We start from the raw sequence: 16,250 nt of genomic DNA, 5'->3' as shown, positions 1-16,250 counted from the left end.
AAAAAGCACAGTTCACCACATAATTTCCAAGTGTCCAGTAGTTCGAGCAGATATTGGTGATAACTATAGTTATTAGCCTTTGGCAAGTTGATTTTTTATTAATTTCTTCGTTCTCTTATCACAAACATGAAAGGTTCTGTTATCTCCACAGCAACCCATGGCATGGAGCTACCTATTTTGGATTGATTCATTTTGTGAAGTATCACTTCCTTTTCTTTGCTCTGAATGTGCCACCTGTTGGCTTTGTTTGCTGCCCTCTATCTTGCACTGGTGAAGGAGGGAATCCTCTCCTTTAGTCTCACTCGTGTGTTCTAGATATTTTTGAGACCTATCATACCTCTTCCTCTTTGTTTCTTTTCCAGGCTAAGGAAACCTATCTTATTCAGTTATTCCTCACTGAGGAGTCAGTCCAAAGGTCCTGGTTAACCTTTTATCCTTGTCTGTACTTTTCCCAGTTATTTGGGACACGTCCTCTGAGACTAGAGAGAAATAATTCACACAGCGTGGAAGATAGACACTCACCAGAAATTTAGACACAAAGCTGTATTAATGACATCTATTTCCTTCTGCTGCTGCTAAGAATTTCTAACATCCCATTTGCTTTTTTTGGTACTCGCTGCACACTAAGCAAATGTGTATACAGCTATTATGAAACAATCTCATTTGAGAGAGATTATCATTTCCACAGAGCACAACAATTTATTAATGAAATTGGAATTATTCCCCTCCTCCCACAGTATGTACCACTTTATATCAGATTTCATGTCTTATTTTAGTCCTGTTTCATAAAGTCCTTTTCCCATTTTTTCCATTTAGCCTTTGTCTTTAGTAACTCCAGTGGCTTAATTTGAAGAGCAAACACTCCCCTGGATATTCTGACACTTTCCAAGATAATTTATGATGACATTAAGCAACATAGGCCCTAGCCTAAATCCTTACTGATACCAAATATAGAATCATAGTGTCCAGGGTGAAACAAAGTACTGTTTTTTTCAGTGGTCAGTTAAGTATTTTCACACCAGTAGGAGCAAATAATCCATCTGGTACTGAAAATCTATTTTTTTAGTAAACAGTAGCAAGACTTTAAAGGCATTAGAGTATCAATCATTGATAACAGAATCAATAATAACTCTAACTTACATGTTCAGGGACTGACAGCTAAAATAAATACAATGCACACAAGGTAATAATTTCTATACTTACAGCTGGTACTAGAAGACAGGAGTTTGTTTCAAGTTTGCTTTGTTCTTTACACACTTATTTCTCTTGTTTTAAATGCAAGAATAACTACCACACACAGCTGTTTAGACAAAACCCATTGTATTTATGTACTTATGAAACTAAACCTTCTCCAGATGAAGACTAAATTTAAGTTAGTTACTAACAATTAAAACTACATTAGTTTTAATTTCAGCATGTGTCAATACTGGTGGGCATTGTGTTCAAATATTAGTATGTCTTTCAGCATTTCTCCTCCTTTTTTTATCTTTTATGAGTTCAGCCCCTGGGCTGTTTTGGGGAGGGACATGTCACCCAACAGTGTGGACATAATCACCTTTCTCCTTAGTCACCCTCTCCTGTCTATAGAGCACATGCATCGCTGCCATGCAGCAGTCATAGAACATGTGCATCTGGTACCACACAGTGAACTTAACAAAGGAACTTATCACAGTTTAAAAAAAAAGTACTGGAATGAAAAGGGCAATTTTGCACCAGATTGTTTTTATGCTTTAGATCATCTTCAACCTTTAGAAACAGCATTATCAGTCTGTAAATGCCTCTACAACGTTATAGGATTATTTGGGATTTTATAATCTCCACTTAGATTGACTAAATGATCATAAGCAAGTGACAACAGAGATAACTATGCCATAGTGTTCCTATTACAAAATTATTTTCCACTACTGGGACATCTAAATAATATTTGGTTATTTTAATATATTATTATTATTACCTCAGTTTTAATATTGTCACATTCCCCTTTTCTTTGTTAAGACCTTTTTGGACTTTTCATGTTGAGTTTTACGCATTTTTTCCCCAGGTAGAGAAATATGCAATCTACTCTTTTTTATGAACTAATTATTATGCAGTAAAGACGAGGTTCGTTTATGAAAGACAATTCATATCACCAACACATGGAAAAATATAAGCAAGTTTTTGGGTATTCAAGGTCTGTTTGAAACTGGAAGAGAAGCTGTGGAGCTCAAAGCTACTATTAACTGGGTTCATTCCTCAGAATTTAATAGGATATGTAACAGATCCTACAGAAGTATAGTGACTGTAACTTTTGCAGCAGAGTGGATATCAGGTACAGAGAGACAGAAAGAAGGATTAGGGATGGTTATCTCTAGAGGGAGAGGAGAGAGAGGTCATTTAGAGTGTGTGGAACATAAAATGTTGCTGAAAGGGAAATGGTCATCGCCATAAAACCAGTACTTGCTCCAAGTCCATTGCTTTCTATGTGAGACAACAGAAATTGTGGTTTGATGTATCACATTCAGAAGAACAGAGGTTTTTGCACTTTAGGACATCTGCTGTTAAAACACTTTCAGGGCCCTAACTCACAAACCGTGCTGTGTAATGGCAGTGCTTGATGAGACTGCAAATCCCCATCATGTCTGTTTATGACTTCATACAAGGATATTAACTGCAGTGACTGAAGATGGGATAACCTTCTAACTCATTAGCTTCTCCTATAAGCTGGTGCTGGACACTTGACTGGAAATTATTCTTTATTTTTCTTATCAAACATACTTCATTAATAATTGCTTGATTGATTCTAGCTGTGGGGTTTTTTTTTTTGTTTGGTTGGTTTTTTGCTTTGTTTTGTTTTGGTTTTTTTTGTTTTGTTTTGTTTTTGTTTCAGGATATTTATCATTTTGCTTGAAAAAAATGAATTTAACTTCTAATTTTGTTACATTCCATTTTATACTCAGACATCAGTTTTGAATTTCGGTGGTGATTTTTCATGCTATATTTTCAAACATTTATAAATAATTATTTGCATTTTATTGAAGCAATTTTAATCACAGAATCACAGAATATTCTGAGTTGGAAGGGACCCAAAAGGATCTTTGAGTCCTTGCTCTGCACAGAACAGCCCCAGGAGTCACACCATGTTCCTGAGAGCATTGTTCAAACACTCCTCTGACTCTGTCAGGCTTGGTGCTGCGACCACTTCCCTGGGGAGCCTGTTCCAATGCCCAACCACCCTCTGGGTGAAGAACCGTTTCCTAATATCCAGCCTAAGCCTCTCCTGATACAATTTGCTCATTCCCTCAGGTTCTGCCACTGGTCACCACAGAGAAGAGATCACTGCCTGCCCCTCCTGTTCCCCTCATGAGGAAGTTGTAACTGCAATGAGGTTTCCCTTCAGTCTCCTCCAGGCTGAACAGACCCAGTGACCTCAGCTGCTCCTCATACAGCTTCCCCTCAAGGCCCTTCACCATCCTCCTTGCCCTCCTTTGGACACTCTCTAATAGTTTAATGTCTTATATTGTGGCACCCAAAGCTGCCCCCAGCACTCGAGGTGAGGCTGCCCCAGTGCAGAGCAGAGCAGGACAATCTCCTCCCTTGCCCGGCTGGCGATGCTGTGCCCAATGTACCCCAGGACAGGGCTGGCCCTCCTGGCTGCCAGGGCACTGCTGACTCATGTTCAACTTGCCATTGACCAAGAGTCTCAGGTTCTTCTCTGTGGTGCTGCTTTCCAGTGAAAATTGTATAAGTATCTGAATTATATAAATATTCACATTTTAACAACTGTTTAAGTAGAATTATGAATTATTTATACTTCTGAAACTTGCTGGTTTTCATTTCTTTTCAGTTACTGTTTTAATACTAAATACATATCCCTCTACAATGTGAAAAGGAAACAAAAAGTTCACATTGAGAAGAAAGCAATCTGTCTCATATATAGGAAATCCTGAGCTTTAATCTAGTCTCCTGCCACTTAGCAATTCTTTAATACTTCTGTAATTGTTTTGTTTTCCTGCTGACAATTTATACTTTTGTAGCACATTTAAGTGAGGCATTATGCTATCCCCTTTTTTCTTAACACCTTGCATGTTGCAGCAACCATAAATTTTATTCCTTTTTGAACCTTCTTGTTTCTTGAGTTTACACATTGTTACTCAGATACAGGAATGGCTACAGGTATTTAATAATTTCCCACATTTTTCTGCCTGGAAAATGCTTTTTAATTTCTTACTTGGCATTCTGATGCTCTTCCAGAAAAGAGATCTCTTGATCCCAGCTAAATTTTAATTGATGGTCTAATGTTTCACTAGTTATAAATTAGCTTACATTGCTGACAAACAGAACACATGCTCGTGTCTGACCTGACTATCTATAACACCATGCCCAAGTCTACCAGGTGAATTAGAAATTCTCAGCCAAACTCCATATTTAGATTAAACAAATTTAAAATCTTCACATTTTTTTGAATTAAAAGAGGAGACTATGTTTTGGTTTGTCTATTCTCCTCAAGTCCTTTGAAGAACTTCTAAACATTTTATAAACTATCCTTTCACGTATTTCCCTATTTAAATAAACTTCCTGTCCAGATGAAGCCATTTATACAGAAGCATTCCAAATAAAACTACAATAGGTATAAGATTCTTCTTTAGCAGTTTAATTTCTACAAGCCCATTTGTATTTCTCCGTGTTGGCAACATAAACTCCAGACACGCAAGCACCATTAGCACCATGCCCTCAGCTGTGTTCAGCAGCCTTGAGAGACCCAGTGATTCATTCTAACAGGGCCTGAGTTCAGATTCAGACCATTCACAGGCTCTGAATCTTCTACAGTGATCACTGAATTCCTGCCTAATACAGCCTGCTAAATTTTAGTTTGAAATATTCCAGTCTGTGGCCTCCTTAACTGCTCAGAACAACAACCTCAACTTTTTACATCCTCTAAAATGTGGGTGACAGCTCAAGAAGTTGATCCTTCCTTTTTATTTTGGTATTTTCTTGTCCTGAGCTCACTCCTTCTCATCTCTCATGCATTCAGTGAAAACATAGTCCTCTTTTCTGCTTCAGCTATAAATACCTCATATAATTTTCATCAATGCAAGGACCACAGGCAAGAGGTCTTACTACTACTACTCCCCTAATTTTCCTGTTATGAACTACCTAAACAAATCAATAAGCAAAGTGAAGACACTAGATCAATAAGAAACATTCTGTTGCAAGTTGTTCATCTCTGCTGCATGCCTCTGTACACCTTGTAGAAAGGTAAGCTTTCAGGAGTAAACATTAAATGCAAATCTGACTTGCTCATGGGAGTTTTGTGTTTCCCTGGTTCCATTTCCTTCTCACACTTTCACATGCAACTGTCAAAATTACTTTGTGTCTCACATACTCTATGCAATATACAGGATGCAAAGCTTTTAAAGTCATCACTTTTTTCACCACACAGACATAAATGGGAGAGACAAAGGTCTCAGCTCAACAGAGCAAGATAAGAAATATAGAGTTCTGATACAAGTTCTGCTTCCCTTTGCACCTTTTTTACCATTTCATTTCTCCTCATCAATTTCCTTATCTGTAATAAATTGTGACAGTGCTTTTATTTTAATATGTGCAGGGCATAAACTCCATAAGCCAATTTAGTAAGCCAGTTTAATGTGATCATGCCTGATTACACTTTAAATTATTATCTAAAGACCACAAAGGCCCAGCAAGATTTCACTTTGATGTCAGCAGACAGAGGTATGTGTTCAATGCACCGAACAAGCTCATTCTTATACATAGCATATCTTTCATATTAAAATCATCCAGAAGTTAGTAACTGTGATGTCCTGCATCATGGGAGTCAATTAATACATTACTAGCAGCAGTCCCTGAAACAATTTCCATCTCCTTGATGATGGCACTGTGCAAATGCCTAATGGAAATAATATACTTCTATCTCTAATGCTGTTACTTCAGTTGTAGGAATGGAATCTGATAAGTTACAAAAAGACCTTTTGATGACTTTAAATGAAATATTATTGTGATCATCTTACTAGAAATACCATAGAAAAATAATTACAAAAATATACATTTAATCAGGGTACAGTTATGAACAGACTTAAGCTTTTTTTTTTCTTCAAAGAGCAGTAGCTTTCAAATTCACTGCAGGTATTTATTTTCCTTAAATTTTATTTTTTTTTTCAAGTTAACTCCGTGCTTATGAATAATGCCAAAATGATAGCCACTGCACTGTAAAATTGTTTGTCTGAAGAGATTCAAAACAAGCAGTGCAAAATTTCCTTTTGAGACTTCCCTGTCATCCAGACACTCACCCATGAGGGAAAATAACTAAAAGGAGAGTGTGTATTCAGAAGTAAGTGTTGATTTAAGCCTGATGGAAGGTGGTCAACATTAATTTCATTATATTAAAAGTTATCGACTATAAAAAGCATAAGTGAATTCTATGCTCATATTTCAGGTGCAAAGGATAAATTATTAAGTTTCAAAGAAGCACTCTGTTCTGGTCACAGATATAGAGCTCTGTTTCCTCCAAATCAGCACTCTTTTTGCCTTGATATATGGGCAAACCTTTGAATATGATGAGGCTTTCTCAGGACTGAGTCAGATGAAAAATACCATATTGTTTCATTTCCCTGTACTGCCACAGAGCAGTTGTGAATATTAAATTTTTCAGCATCTTTTTCCTAACAAAAAATATCTATAGAAGTTTGTATGTGAGCATGCATTAATGTGACAGAGGTTTAAAGAACAAACTGTTGTAAACCGCAGGTTATTCATGGGCAAAAAATATATGGTAAGATGAGGTTATAGGGTTTTTGTGTTGTTTTTTTTTTTTTTCCCCCCACACTGGAAAATAGAAGAGAAATGGCCACTACATTGAAGAGGGTTTTGCAATCTTTTCCTATGCACCCATTCTGCATCCAGTACAAGCTACCATATGCCTGTCTCAGCAAACCTGAGAACAGAAAACAAAAATTCTTACTGGAAGCAATTGTGCAGGTGTACAACACAAGAAAGATGTGATGCATTTGCACGCTAGGAATGCAAAGATGTATATAAGGAGAAGCATGCCACATGCAGCACAACTATAACCCTTGCTAGCATTATCTTGATCATGAAGAATTAATTTTGTTGTCTATTTTGTTCTCTTGAACTTTCAGTTTATTTTGCTGCCTCTGCATGTCACTGTTGAAACACAGCAATAAAGGAAGGTTACAGACATATTTGTAGGGTTTTGGTGGGGCTGCACCCCTTCAGCTATCATTGCCCAAGGGCAATTAAAACTGCTACCTTGTTTGTGGTTATAAACTGTGCTGGGACTTGTTCATGCTTGAGGACCTGATAATCAGATGATTTCTGTCACCATTCACTGAGATATGAGCTTTAGCACAGAAAAAACATGAACTTTTTTGTCTTCATCCATATATGTGTTGCTTTTGCCTGGCCTTCTGGAGCTTCACAGTACTAGGAAAACAAGTAAAGCACTGCAAAATAAATGAGCAAGCCTTATTTTACTCCCAACACCCTGTCCATTTTCATGGATCATATGGTAACTCCATACTCTAACTTTGCTTTTTAGACTGGATCTACTTAATGAATGTTGAGCAAAGAGGTTTATCTTCTGTTTATCAATCTGATGGATTTTTATTCCTTTTCCAGGTTACATGAATGGATTCCCAAACTTCAATATGCGGGTTAAATGCTTTTAACGTGTAAGCTTCAAACACTATTTCAAAATCACCACCTGTAAGATAGACTAATCCCCATCAGTTTCTAAACTATATTTTGATTTGCAACGTGATATTTCTTGAGACATTTGTCTAAAAACAGATGTGAAAGGAATTGCGTGAATTGCCCGATAACAGAAGACATTATTGCTGTAAATCTCTATTCTCTTACAGAAGATTTGCAAAATTAGCTACTCACCCTCAACTGTTTAGTGAAACTGTCAGCTTCGTTAATAGAGATATTAAACTCCTATTTATAAATTACTGTGACATTATTAGTGCAGTAGTTCTATAATAAGTAATATAAATGCCTCTGCACAGGTATCCAGATATCCCGGCTAGAAAAAGATAAAACCCTTGTGATTTCAGGTCACATGAACTATTCTACACTTTATCATATACTTATTACCACTTTAAAATATACAACAGTAGCATTATAAAAATAATTAAATTGAAAATATATGCTTTTGGAATAAATCTTTAATTATGGTGAATGTTTTATTTCTGCATATTAATTCTGCAATCGATCAAGAACTCGATTGCATTTAACACCTTAAAAATTTTATGTGATTTTTAAAAATTGCATAAGATCTAAAGATATTGATTAGCAACCGGTGTATATATTTTATTATGTTGACAATAGTTTGAATTTATATGAAGCTTGGCTTTTGCTGGCTAGATTTAAAAGCACAATTTCTCTAAGGAACTTCTCTCTTTCAGTGTTATACCTTCACCAAGAGCTTTGTGGAAAATAAGGGGAAAACACAAACATCTCTATCTTGTTTTTGTTTATTTTTTTTGTGTTGTGTTTTTGTAGGAGATTCAGTAAAGATGACATACAAAGACTGGCAGGGTTTGTTGGTTTTTCTCTGATATATTAAAGTAAATAGCTAAAATAAGTTGTGATAAACATCAAAACAAACATTGTTGAAAAAAACTTATCACTTAGAATTAATTGCTCTATTCTAGAAGTAGGTGTTTTGATGTAAAAAAAAGGGTTTGACTTTTTGACTTTTCTCATACTTTAAAAGTGTCCCACAATTTGTAACAGTTCAAAAAACTCTTAAGAGGCAAAAATATTCTAGGTAAATCTGTGATAAGAGTTACTCTTAATGAAAATATACCATTAGTTTTAAACTTGCTTATAAACTTAAAGTCAGTGGAGCACAAACAGGACAAAGGAAGAAGCTGATCCATAATTTCATTGATAATAGTCCATTTTGTGCAAAATTAACATTATTTTGGCCATTTAGAACTGACCCTAAATGACTACCAAGGAAGCCTTACATAAAGGAATAAAGACTAATGAATATAAAGTGATGCAGCAGTATCATCTCCATCTTTTGACGTTAAAAGCGCAGCAATCACATTTCCTGTGCAACAGAATTGAATCTGATGAGAGTCCTTGTTGGCATCTTCAGCGAGGTGCCAGAACAAAGGTATGTGTTAGAGAAAGTGTAATTTGTATCAGCTGGATATCAAAAATATGAAATTTTTCATTATGTAGTCCCCTTTTCCTCAGACTTAAGCTCATTATATTATATTTGTGATAAAAACACAGTGCTTTGCAAATTGCTTTGACCAATATATTTTAATGCTTAACACAAATGTCTACATGTGTAATATCCAAGTATATTTTTGGCTGCTTTGCTAAATAATCTAGTGTTTTATTTATACATCCTCAGAATAGTTTTCTGAAAGGGTAGGAGGAAAAACTAATTTTCTGTTGATTTATTTATATTTAGGGAAAAAAAAAAAACAAACCAAGATTCCCAGTTTTTACATTAAAAAAAAAAAAAAAAAAAGAAAAGTACACAATGGTATTAAAGTAAAAACTGAAGCATGATGACTCATTTTTATGGTAGGTGAATTTGAAACCTTGCTGTCTAGGGAAGTGGCATTTGGGGGCCCAGGAAACAAATTCCTGACTTGTTATTTTCACTGAGTAAGGTCCTTTACTAAAACTGAAAATTATACACAGCATCCACTTATATACTCTGCTAATATTTTTTCAGGTGTCCTTTTCAGCTTTTCTATCTGAAAATTCTATTATTTAAATTCACCACCCCACACCCCTCAAACAGTTGTCTGTTAATTACGTATGCCCTGTTACAGAAACAGTGGTCATATAATGAGAGAGGGAATTGCAAAAATTCTCTGCATACATTATTGTGCATGTCTGAAAACAGTAAAAAATCTATTTAAATTTGAATTATGAAGCAATAAAACATATTAGAAATACTTGAAAGCAATCTAAACAATCAGAAATAAAAGTAAATGGTTCTGAGACATAAGATGACAAACCAAAAAAGAGGTGTCTTCATTAGCTGAAAACTGACTTGAAATAACTGTATCAACCACAGGAATGACTGTGTGTTCTGGGCTTGAGACTTAAGGTTTAAATCTTTTCTCTTGATATCATAACAATATTTGTTGCTAAAAATCAAATATGCTATTGCATTACTCTCAATTAAAGTTAGTTGTGAAACACAGACTTATCTCAGAACTCTCTTATTTTGTTTGCTTATTTTCATTGTTGTTGCTGTTGTTTTTTGTTTAATTCCAAAAGCAAGAATGGGGAGCTAAGACAAAGATACAAAGACAGAAAATATATAGTGACTACAGGAAGGGCTGGATGGCAAAAGCAATGAGCAGGGAACTACTGACAGTTGAAGATGATTTGTCCCACCAGAAACAGGTACACATTTATAACAGATTATACTATTTGTCTTTATCATTTCAACTTTTAAAGAAATAGTAAAAAATTACCTTTCCCACATACTGAGGTTCAGAGCCCATGTACTCTTCCAGCACAAAAAATTGATTCCACACCCAGCCTCGTTTGACTCGCTGGGCAGATGACCTTCTCCCTGGCACTGGGACAACATTTTCTCTTGGCTGTGCTTCTAAAATCTCTTGTGGTTGTGGATGCAGTGGTGTTAGGAGACCTCCATCAAACAGGACCCAGAGAAGCAGGGATAAGCAGTTCCTTGTAAGCATTGGCAATGGCTTCCCTACCGCAAGCAATAAAAACTCCAGCACTTAATGCAGAGCAGAGGAATCCAGGTTTGAGGTGTCTGTGGCCTTCACCACTTAGCTTCTGATTTTATTGCAGAAATGCTAATGCAGACATTAATCCTTCCGATGACAAGGTATTTGCCGCAATAAATTCCATCTAAAGGGACCTATAAAAGAGATTTACATGTAACATCAAATTACATAGGATTACACTGAAGCGTTCATCAAAATTCTTACACCTAGTTAGTTTCTAGAGACAGACAAAAAGATTAAGAATCACAGTTTAAAAGAGATTGCTATTTTCATTGTAGCACTGAGCTGCTCTAGAACACTGTACAGTTATTACAGGAATACCTCATTCTTGCTCTGCTTAGCATTACCTTTGTGTCTGTCTGAGACAGGGCTGTAGCCTTTGCTTTAGGATCAGTTATCAAACAAAACTGTTTCTCATAAGTGATATCAAAAATGTTTACTCCAGGTTTACAAACAAAATACTGGAGAACAGGGGATCCACTCTTTCACCCTACTGTACAGAGCAGGAATCCTTTGCTCGCTTCTCTGCCAGAAAAGTCTCTTCAAGTCTTCTCTACAGCTTGCTGGTTGCCAGGTATAAAAAATAACTGCCTGTAGGACTTAAGATACATGCATTTTACATTTTAAAAACAAAAATACAATTTATAGCACTATGGAATACACCACTTTGTTAGGGCCATATTGTGTCATAGATTTTTAAGCGTAGGTTTCTAGGAAATCAATAGAGTTCTACTTAAAAATCAATGACATGATATGGACCTCAAAAAAGAGGAATAATAAAGCACTTAACCATATATATTTTTCATTTTCAAATACTGCCAAAGGTTATATTTTCATTATGAATAATATTGTTACTACCCATAACAATAAATAACATAGAAATTCTTATTTCTTAGGTACATGCTGAAGTATTTAAATAGAAAGGATTTATAATCAGGAACCTGGGAAACCTAACAAATCTTAAAAAAGAAAAAAAATCCACCCTAGAAGAGTAACTGCACTTCCCATGCTAAATTTAGGGTGAGATTTTCTGTTCTGATTTGAAAGGCTATGTTTTAGGTCTTAATAAAAAAGAAAGTAAAAAAACCTGGTGAAAGGTATCTAGTGAATGTTTTAATTCTGTCTTCAGAAAGGATAAAAGATGAGGGAAGAACTCACATCTGCTCAGAATCCTTTAAATAAAAGTTTTTTCTAAGTTACGTTCAAGACATTTCAATGTTTTTCATCTACAGCAAAATACTCTTTTCTGCAATGGGTAGAAGCTTCTTACTTGCACTATCATTTGTAGTCTATGGATTTTATTCCAGGAAAGAAATTTTAAGACAGGACCCAACCACAACAGACATCTGCATTCAATATATTTGGTATGAATTTAGTTTTTATTGAACAGTTTACATGTGGTTTTCTTCTTCTCCTTTTAAAGCATTCAGTGGTATATAAAAACACATTCAAACTGTGTTCATCCATAGCTCAGTTCCAAGATTTCCAAACTTTTGTGCCTCTCCCGATCCATGGTTACAGAGTGCATTCCTTGTTTTTTATGGCAAAATCATAGTAATCGTGAAACATAGCAAAAAATAAAACCAAACAACTCAATGTATCCGTTTGAATTGTGCAGACATAGATGGGAGGTGGAAACAAATATAAAAAAAGGGGTGGGATAGTCTGCACTGCGTCAGAAATACCAAAATCATGCTCTAGTCAATTTAATTGCCATGCCACTTCTCTTTGCTGAGAAGACTCTGTACATTACAGTTCTCCCAGCAGAGCTCTGCCTCCGGCCACGTCTGTCAGTCAGGGAGCTTTTAAAATGTTATACAGCACCAAAAGTAATGCAAAGAGATTGAAAGACTTCAATGAAAGGAGAGCAATTCCCCCTTGGCTGGAAGGTTAGTAACCAAGTGCAAGACACAGAGCACTTTAACCCCTTCTCTGTTGGTCTCCCAGACAGCCTCCCAGAATGCCTACTGCAGAGTCAGGAAAGAGCAATGCCAGTGCTTGCTTCATTTCCTACAGCTTCAAAAAGCTGATGAATGGGAGGGTCAGAGAAAAACGGGAGGCTAATGGATGTCGCAGTACACAACTGCAGCACAGATGCCCTCATCAGCTGCAAAAGAATTCAACATGAAGAATTTCTTCTTTTTTTTTTTCTTTTTTCTTTTTTTTAATTTAAAGTTCAGCAAGGCAAATAATTGAGAATTTCATACTTTGGCACTTTAAAGAATCACTCCAACTTGCTGTTCTGTAACACTTGTGTCATAGGAAACTGAGGCAGAAGGCTCTCCCCCAGTTGCTTCTTCTTCCCCATAATTTCGTTGCTGGCTTTGGAGGAGGCCTGGTCTGATAGAATATATTTCATAGCACCACTGGAACTTGGACAGCAATTCAAAGGCTAAGATATATATATATTTCTTTTAGTCTGTGCTCATAGTTTTGCTTTTTTTTTTTTTTTTTTAAGCTATGGATGTCAAAACCTGTCTTAGTGTTTTTATATTGTCAGATACTCATTAGTCCCTTGTTTACCTCTGACCAGAAAACTCCTAAGACAATGAGGAGACAAGGATTTAGAAATCCAGTCAGAACGATAAACCATAACGAAGATGGCAGATTTCCTAAATTTTTAGGGTATTGTTTCCTGTGATGCTCACAAAGAAATACTTATCTAGTGAGAGTGTTGTTAACAGACATGCACCCTCAGTGCATCTTTTTCCTATATATCACAAAAGTAAAGAAGGTCATATTATTCTTAGGTCTTGGGTGCTTTTCAATATTAGCTGTTGCTACTCATTTCTTCAAACTATCTTGTATGGATTTAAGTACCATTATGCAGGACCTAATTAACCCATAAAGAGAGCTACAGAGGGATACCCTGTATGAACACATGCTTTTATAACCTGAGATCACATTTATTCATTTCCCCAGTTTGATAAAGTGAAATGACCCAGAACAAAGCATGGCCAGTCTGTTAATAAATGATTATTAAGAAATCTTGATCATATTTACTGTGTCCCCCAAACTGCAGGCTTAGAAACTCATGAAATGCAAATGATTAATAAAATATGACTACTAAAATTATTTATTGAGAATAACAAAATACAGTGTAAATGCTGCTCCTGCAAGAATTTTGATTCTGACCTGGACTACACTGTCATTAATCTAAACAGACTGAGCAAAGGAATGCCTTCAGAATACAAAATTTATTCAAGCCACTTCTGCTGCAACAACCCTTAATCAGTGGGAGTCATGGTACTGCAGACACAAATCACCTCACCAAGCTTGGCAAAGGTTATCCCTTGTGGCGAGGACAGCCATAGATCCTCTGCAATCACTAGTATGCACATCAGGCCTCATGTAGAAAAGTATTTGAAAAGAAACTCTAAATGATCTTTGATCTTGTCATGGTTTAATCCCAGCCAGCAATTTAGCCCCACCCAGCTGCTCCTTCACTCATGCCCAGAGGGATCAAGGAGAGAATCAAAAGGATAAAAGTTAGGAAACTAATGGGTTAAGATAAAGACAGTTTAATAGATAAAGCAAAAGCTACAAATGCAAGGAAAGGAAAACAAGAAGTTCGTTTACCCCTTTCCATTGGCAGGCAGATGTTCAGTCCTCCTCAGGAAGGCAGAGCTCCATAATACGTAGTGGTGACTTGGGAAGACAAACGCCATCACTCCAAACATTCCAACTTTCCTTCTTCTCCTCCCCTGCCCCCCAGCTCTATATGTTGACCATGGTGTTGTATGGTCTGGAGTATCCCTTTGGTCAGCTTGGGTCAGCTGTCTTCCCTCCCAACTTCTTGTGCACCCACAGACTCCTCACTGGTGAGATGGGGTGAGGTGCAGAAAAGGCCTTGACTACGTAAGTACTGCTCAGCAACAGCTAAAACATCCCCATGTTATCTACATTGTTTTCAAGACAAATTCAGAACATAGCCCCATACTGGCTATTACGAAGAAAATTAATTCTCTCCCAGCCAAAACCAGGGCAGATCTGTATGATGTATCTAATTGGATCAGACCACAGATGCACTACTGTCACACACACACAAGCAGGAAACACTCAAGCTCCATGATGCACTCAAAACTGTCATCAGTCCAGCAAGGCTGGTAATTGCACCTCCATGAATGGAGGCAAATTGCTTTCTGAAAAGGTATCCATTATGCACTGATGGTGGGAACATTTCTGCAGCCACCTTAACCATAAATCTATCAGCACAGAGAATGCTTTCGCTCATGTGAAATAAGAGCTACTGTAGAGCAACCATCTTCCTACCCATAAATAGGTTTGAAAAAGCTTGGCGGTACTGTAAAATGGTCGATCATAGCAGAAGAAAAGCCAGATAACAACTATGACTATGGATATGCTGTAATAGCTGACCATGTAATCTTGTTTCTTTACAATATCTTTCAAAAAGAAAATAAAACAATAGGAAAAATGAGTCTATGTTTTTGATCTCTACTAAAAATTAACTGCTAAAGCATTTGAGATGATATATTTTCTTGTTGAAGAATAGGTAAAAGGATATGGTAGATCTTTCTCTGAGTTAGGCAAATCAGTCAGGTGAATATCCTCAAAGTTATTTAATTAAAGAAATACTATTGGATTGGACTCTTATTTACCTTATTTCTTTGTGTTTGACTTTCTTGAGCTTCACAACCTATCTAGACACTTAGCAAATAAAAGTAATTCTTCATTTTTTCACCTTTTTAGTTAGGGTGGGAACTACATGGTAATATCAAAAGAGGGGTTAGGAGGGAGATTACGAGTAAACCAATTACAAGCCTCAAACTAGCAAGGAGTTTAATTCTCGATCTGTCCATCCTACAAGTCAGAAGATTTTCAACAGATTAAGCAGGTCCCATCTCTGCAGCTACAACAACCACGTGGAAAGGATAACATCTGGAATCCATGATCCATGCCAGGTAACTGTCATGGGGAAAAAAAAAAAAAAATCTGTGTTCCTACCTGCTGAAGTCTTAACGTGATCCAAACCAGTTACTCCTTTATCTCCCTTTGTGTAAAATTCAATAAGCTGCATAAACTGTCCTAGTTTAACATCTGTCAGCAGCTACCACACAGCTGCTCACTCAGTCCCTCAGCCAGGAGGATTAGAAGAATAAAAATTAGAAAAATTGTGGGTTCAGATAAGAACAGTTTAGGAATTGAAATATCATTAAAATATCAATAATATTAATAATAATAATATTGCTATGAAAAATAAAATAACCGAGAGAAATAAACCCCAAGAAAGACAAGTGATGCAAATGAAAATAATTGCACACCACCAATGAGTCAATGCCCAGCCAGTCCCCAAGCAGCAGCTCCCAACCTTCCCCCTAATTTATTGTTCTGCATGACTTCATAAGTTATGGAACATTTCTTTGGTCCGTTGGGATCAGTCCTGGCTGTGTCCCCTCCCAGATTTTTGTGCATCCCCACCTATGTGCTGGTGGGGTGGTGTGAGAAGCAGAAAAGGCCTTGACTCTGTGTAACCAC

At 36.5% G+C, this 16,250-nt stretch overlaps 1 protein-coding gene across 2 annotated transcripts in view; it reads right to left on the bottom strand.

Annotated features, from left to right (window-relative positions):
• LOC138105805 (cadherin-12) overlaps nt 1-10,703 on the bottom strand; it is a 158,635-nt gene extending 147,932 nt beyond the window's left edge. For both annotated transcript variants that reach the window (XM_069005891.1, XM_069005892.1), the window contains exon 1: nt 10,473-10,703. In XM_069005891.1, the coding sequence (XP_068861992.1) occupies nt 10,473-10,703 (231 nt within the window). The remainder of the gene's footprint in view (nt 1-10,472) is intronic.
• Between the last annotated feature and the right edge of the window lie 5,547 nt (nt 10,704-16,250).

Source organism: Aphelocoma coerulescens, chromosome 2 (assembly GCF_041296385.1).
Source record: "Aphelocoma coerulescens isolate FSJ_1873_10779 chromosome 2, UR_Acoe_1.0, whole genome shotgun sequence".
NCBI classification, from domain to species: Eukaryota; Metazoa; Chordata; class Aves; order Passeriformes; family Corvidae; genus Aphelocoma; species Aphelocoma coerulescens.
This window is presented reverse-complemented; position numbering and strand designations above follow the sequence as displayed.